The 6,229-nt window shown below is 39.7% G+C and overlaps 1 protein-coding gene across 1 annotated transcript; it reads right to left on the bottom strand.

The window, feature by feature from the left end:
- Positions 1-233: 233 nt before the first annotated feature.
- gdf5 (growth differentiation factor 5) lies at positions 234-4,218 on the bottom strand. Its single transcript, XM_053498973.1, has 2 exons — positions 3,442-4,218; positions 234-1,886 (listed from the first exon to the last, which is right to left on the bottom strand). Exons 1-2 carry the CDS (start codon positions 3,917-3,919, stop codon positions 1,024-1,026), a joined length of 1,341 nt encoding a protein of 446 aa, XP_053354948.1. The 5' UTR covers positions 3,920-4,218; the 3' UTR covers positions 234-1,023.
- Positions 4,219-6,229: the final 2,011 nt, after the last annotated feature.

The raw sequence follows: 6,229 nt of genomic DNA, 5'->3' as shown, positions 1-6,229 counted from the left end.
GTTTGCAATTAAAATATGCGATAAGTAGTTGTATTTTACTTACTTTTCTTTGATATAGTCACAGCCCTGGCAATGGCTGGGAAACAAGCAAAACATAAACAGACCAAGATAAGCACTTGGTAAACTAGGTTAGCAAGAAAGACAAACTAAGGAGAAATGCCCTGCAAATTAACAGATTAATTTTAGTATTATTTATTGACATCAAACCTAGAGAGCAGAAAACCTGTGCTGACCTAATTACTGTTAAAGATAGTTATACTTTATTTTCTTCCCAAAATTCTCAACTTTAACACTTTGAGTTTTAACACAAGGGGGTGGAGCCTTGCATAGTTTGCAGGGTCTAAAAAACTGGTGTAGTGCACCTATAGGATCTGAGTACTGTGCAGTGGCATCTTTGCAGAGTATTGTGCCCTGCCACCCTACAAAAACGTTCAGAAAGGGTTGGAGGAACATTACTACAGTAAGTAATTATTGACTAAATGGATTGCCCAGAAATGAAAATGAAGCAACCGGCTTAAATATAAATACAGGGAACATTCTCAGGATAAGTTAAGAACTTTGAATTACATGGCTTAATCTCAGGCTTTTTCTAGAGGTAGTAAGCAGATAATATATGATATTAAATTGAGTCTGGGGATTTATATTCATTTATTTTTTATTGAAGGTGATCTACAAGTTTAGGTTAGTGTGTGAGCAATTAAATATTTGAATATTTACTTGGGTCATGAAACAGATACAAGAAATTCTGTCGTGAAATGGAGATTTTTCAAGCATTGAAATCACCAGTATGGACTTATCCTTATAAGTAGGTTTAACTGATCTTAGAAAAGTTGTGTACTGTCTGTGTACTGCAATCAATAGGAGAAATAATAACAAGAATAACAAATAGGAGAATGTGACCGAAATTATATGCTTGAACCCAACAAGTCTAACAGTAGTTTGAAGATCTGCAGTGAGAGAAGATACTGATGCCACAGAGAAAGCCCCAGAATGCAATATCATTGTCTTCTTGTATTTTTTTTTTTATCTACAGCCACAGCTTTCTACCACCATGTCCTCATATTGCTTGTAAACAACATTATTAGCTGAGTCAATGTAGAGGATACTGATAGGACTAAGCCTGGTTGGTACACAGCAAGTGGGTGGTGTCAAGTTAGAATCCATGGAGTTCATGAGTGTCTGGATAATAGCATGATTGGTGGGCTCCAGATGTGAGCGGATGGGAAAATCGCAGACTCCATCACAGTGGAAAGCCTCATACTCCAAGGGTGCAATGATCCAGTCATCCCAGCCCATCTCCTTAAAGTTAACATGCAGCTGCTTGCGAGTGCACCGTGTCTTTGGACTTCTGCTTGGCTTCTTGACACGTGATAGTGGTGCTCGCCGCATCCTGCGCTGTGTAAACAGGTACTCATAGACAGTTTTGTTGTCATGGCCTGAGCGTGCCTTGATTTCGTTATAAAAGAGACCATGCCTTTTTGTGTGGCTAAAGACCACAAAAAAGGCCTTTTCCTTGTTTTGCCGGCCTGAGCGATCCAAACCTAATGATCTGAGGTCCAAGGGACGGCCCCGATCCATTGCCTCCAACTCAAAACAAAGATGAACAGTTTTTCTGAAACTCTTAAATAGTTTCCAAATGTCAAAAACCTCCCATTTTGTGATGCTGCGATCATCTATGGGCTGTGAGTGGAGCAGCATAGCCCCCTGGTTATTTGTGGCACATGTGTAAAGCCGAAGAGAGGTTCTGCCCTCTGTGGCAGAGATTCTAAGAGGATCAATGAAGGGCTTTCGAAGAATGCGTAATTCAGCTCCCAGCAGTCCTTCCTTGTCCAGGGAGCTAATGTTAAAGTAATACCTCTGGCGCCTTAACAGGGGCACATTCTCATCTACAAAAAACACAGAAGTAAAACATTAAACAAGGGCAATGTCAAGATGAAGTTGACACATTAAATGTAAAAACCCCAAAACTAAAGTCCTCTGTGTATTTACTTTAAAAATAATATTAAGAAATGAAAATACCATCCATTTCTACTTCCTCTGTAATGCCACTCGTATAAACAAGCCATGATTTGTCCTATTTGCTTCAACCACACAGCTGTGCAAATTTCAGTGCAAATTTGCGAATGGAACTATAATCTAAGAGTGTGTGTGTGTAGGTGTGTGTGTGTGTGTTAAAATTGTACATAGGCCAAGGGCTAAATGTGCTAAAGTAACCAATCTATAGGCTCATGTTTATTGTGTTTCATGCATTGGCCTTCATCAAATGTTTGCATTCATGCTTGAACAATCTTCTCAAGTCTGAGCAACCTAGCAAGTTAAGTTACTGTAAACATTTTAAATTTCATTAAAATTTAAATAATTGAAAGCAAGAAAGTGACACTTTGATTTGACATTTGTTGGTCAAATTGTTTACAAACTACTACTGTATAGGCCTCTAATCTAATTAAAGGTATGTTTGGTTTTATTATATGAAATCATAAATACTGCCCCCTGTTAAGGATGCATAAAATGCTAAAAAAAAATGCATATAGCTTTTACTTGGTCAGATTTTAATGACTTGCCATGTATTAACCTGTCAGATGCCTGCTGAAACCTGAAAGAATAATAGCAACCATGCTTTTTATAAAATGAAGTTTAGAGAGCCACTTACACTAATTATGAGAACAAGACTTGTATTAGTTTATAATTTTCTGTCTGAGTTCTGATTAATGCCAAACCTTAAACTATAACAGTAACACCAAAATGTGTGTCACAGATGAATATTACTGCAGTGAAAATACATATGCTGGAATTCCAAAGAAAGCAAACCAAAGACATGTATAATTATAATAAGAAATATAAAAAAAAAATTACATGTATTATATCCTGATTATCCATAACATGAATACCATTATTATTATTATTATTATTATTATTATTATTATGGCATATGTGGGATTCCTTTTCAAGTTAAGATCTGGTGTTTCACTGAAATTCAGTCAGACAATTGTGGTCAACACCAGGGCCAGAAATCAGCCATATAACCATTTCAACATAGCCCAGCTCTTGTGCATATGAACAGTATCTGTATTACAGAACTCCTCTAGTTTTACACCTAGGATCTGTGCACGTCTCTGTGTATACTCTGATTGCAGCTTAACTCTTTTAAATCAGCAGCATAAGGACATGAATAGAGATGTTATCTCTCTTTTAAGCTGTATGCTGCCTAATGTGACCCTTCTTTGTGATTTCATTTTTATATGCTTCCGCCACCTCTGCTTGCTCATGAGTGACCTAAATATAAATCTATATGTATTGTACTGTTTTATGCCAATTTATTAACTACTTTATGCTTAGTTGAGTTATGCTGGACTGCGTAACCACGACTACTACTAACAACAACACCAACAAAAACAATAACAATAATAATAACAACAATAATATACTAGTTATAACCAGTACCTTGTCCTTTGTCCACGAAGCTCGTGATGGTGTTAGCAATGGCCACCTCGTGCATTGCGCTCCGGTTTCTCTGCCCAGTGGACAGAGACCAGTAAAGAGACAGCATGTAATCATGTGGTATGACAACCGGTTGTCTCGGTGTCTCTCTCTCATCCACTTTGCCCTTTATCTTCACGCTTCTTTTTGCCGAGGCTCGTTGATGCGCCGCGAGCGCGGCTTTTGCTCCGCTGGCGCGTGCGGTGAGCCCTGAGGGCGCGTGCGCGGCTTTTGCTCCGCTGGCGCGTGCGGTGAGCCCTGAGGGCGCGTGCGCTGGCCGGTGCGGGTGCATCGCTTTGGACGCGCGGATGCGCGAGATCTCGGTGGCGCCATTCGTTGCTGAGGACGTTCGCCTCGATTTTGGGTCAAAGCCCAGGGCTTGCGTTACCAAGTGCAAGCACAAAAGCGCACAGCAACCGAAGGACAGAGTGAGGGCATTCATCTTCGGAGTTTCGTCTGGGTTCCGACGAAGGAGAAAGGCGCGAGGGCGAGCGTTCCGCGACCATGAAAGACCCCTTGGACGCAAAGGTGCATGCTCACATGGCTGGCTTTGAGGCAGGTTACTATTAGAAAGTTGTGATTGTCGCCCTGCAGGACCATAGTGGGGCGAATTGCTTGCACGTGGAGTTGCGCTCCATCACGCAGGTGGGCATCTGTCCTGGGCACTTTCCTCGCGAGCGCACACTTACTACAACTTTCTTCAACTGGACAGAATGTTGCGGTTCTCTCTCTCCCTCTCTCTCTCTCCACCCTTTTTGTTACTATCCAACCTTACCTTCCCTCTTCCCTCTCTCGTTTTATTACTCCCACCCACTGCCCATTATTTCTTTTCCTCCTGTTTTTTTTCTTTCATATCTCTCCCGTCCACTCTGGCACATTTTCTTTTTTCTCTCTTATTCATCCACTTCTAGCTCACACACGCACGCACGCACACACACACACAAGCTGAAGCACAACCTGCTGAAAAGGTTAATGGTTACTAAGACAGAAAGTTGGTGTATATGAAGTTGTGTGGCTGCCTATGCTAACCCCTGTCCACTACCGAAAGCTCCTAAATGGCCATGTAAAAGCAGAAGTGGACCATGGAGCAATGGAAACAGGTGGACTGGTCTGGTGGGTGCCTGCGTGTCCCTTCCCTGGAGAAGAGATTCCACAAGGATGCAGTATGAAAAGAAGGCAAGCTTGCAACCTACATATTGCAGCAGACCAATGGCATGTATTTCATAAGGGCAGCAGTTTATTTTAACGGAATAATGCCCTACAACACTGCAATTCATTAGGAATGGTTTGAGAACGTTGACAAAGAGTTCAGGGTGTTGACCTCCAAAGATATCAATTTGATCATGCATCTGTAGGATGTGCTGAACAAACAAGTCTGATCAATGGAGGCCACACTTTACAGTTTACAGGGTTAAAGGATCTGCTGCTAGGATGTTTTGGTGCCAGATCCCACAGCACACACTCATAGGTCTGGTCAATGCATCAATGGGTAGGAGCCATTATGGCAGCAAAAAAAGGTACCTGCACAATATTAGGCAGGTGAATTTAATGTTTGGTTGGTGTCTGTATATCTATATATCTGCATCTATATCCAGCTAGCTTAGGTAGGTAGGTAGATAGGTTGGTACTGTATGTGCTCAAATCTCACAAACCTGTGTGTGTTGGTGCCAGCTTTTAGCCACTTTAATCACTTGGTGATGTCATGGTCTCTAGCCTCATTTAAGTTCAATAATTGCCCTTGAATCTGATAATTTTAAGAATTATTAAGAATGCTCTCAATGAAGTCTTTTAATAAAATTTTCTCTATTTGCTTAAGGAACCCATGCTGCCTAAAAAGTACTAAGAAGTAAATCTTAATTTGGGCCATTTCTGTTAAAGAGCATTCAGAATATTTAGATGGGTAAAGGCCAGATGTGAATACAATATCCCTTTATATAAATCTATTAAATGTGTTATTCTTGATATACATTTTTTCAAGCAATATAACCTACATGTTTTATAGATCACAAAAAGGCAGATAAGTAATTTAAATTATATACTCTAATCCTGAATTCTTATTCAACCTCCTATACCACTCACTCTGCCCTGATTATAAGCCTCTGATTTAACAAATGTCATGTTATTTCAGTACACACACACACATACTCACTCTGACCTTCCTCGTTTCCTTTCAGTTGCATATGATTAAAATACATACAACCAAGATGAATTCAGCCCCATTACTTCAACATTGCAGGCTTAACTCCAGTCAATATATCCTACTCACACTCAAGACAGCATTTTTTTTGTTAAATTATAGTATAATATAGTGTTCCATAACAGGGGCACTCATAAACCCTATAAATGTTTTAACACTATTTAACTTGACACCATATTTTATGAATTCTGTCAGCATATCCACTCTAATTCACATAGAAAATTATTTGCAGCAATCTAGGCACATTAGTTTATGACACCATTAATCTAATAGCTGTATTAGGGAAATAATTATCAAACTCTGTTGTAGAAATAATTAGATACCCACAGCTGCATTAAGGTTTTGATATTTGGCAGGCACTCTCCTCTCTAGTACAGTTTCTATTTTGAAACAGAAAATGTGCACTGCGTTTTACTGGTGAAAAAGTTTCCCAAGCTGCATGCACTATGCATTTAATACTGCGTAACTAATACTAAACATAAAGCTTTATGTCAGTTCCCTTCAGGTAGCATTATAATGTTGCTTTAATCTTTAACAAAATGTATAATGTAAATG

Source organism: Clarias gariepinus, chromosome 6, assembly GCF_024256425.1.
Source record: "Clarias gariepinus isolate MV-2021 ecotype Netherlands chromosome 6, CGAR_prim_01v2, whole genome shotgun sequence".
Taxonomy (NCBI): Eukaryota; Metazoa; Chordata; class Actinopteri; order Siluriformes; family Clariidae; genus Clarias; species Clarias gariepinus.
The sequence above is the reverse complement of the archived record's forward strand: the minus strand, read 5'-3'. Positions and strand labels throughout refer to the sequence as shown.

Excerpts from the sequence above, each read along its gene's own strand:
- gdf5 (XM_053498973.1), bottom strand. The coding sequence starts at position 3,919 with ATGAATGCCCTCACTCTGTCCTTCGGTTGCTGTGCGCTTTTGTGCTTG. Across the intron at positions 1,887-3,441 it reads CTTCGTGGACAAAGGACAAG|ATGAGAATGTGCCCCTGTTA; the intron begins GTACTGGTTATA and ends TGTTTTTTGTAG.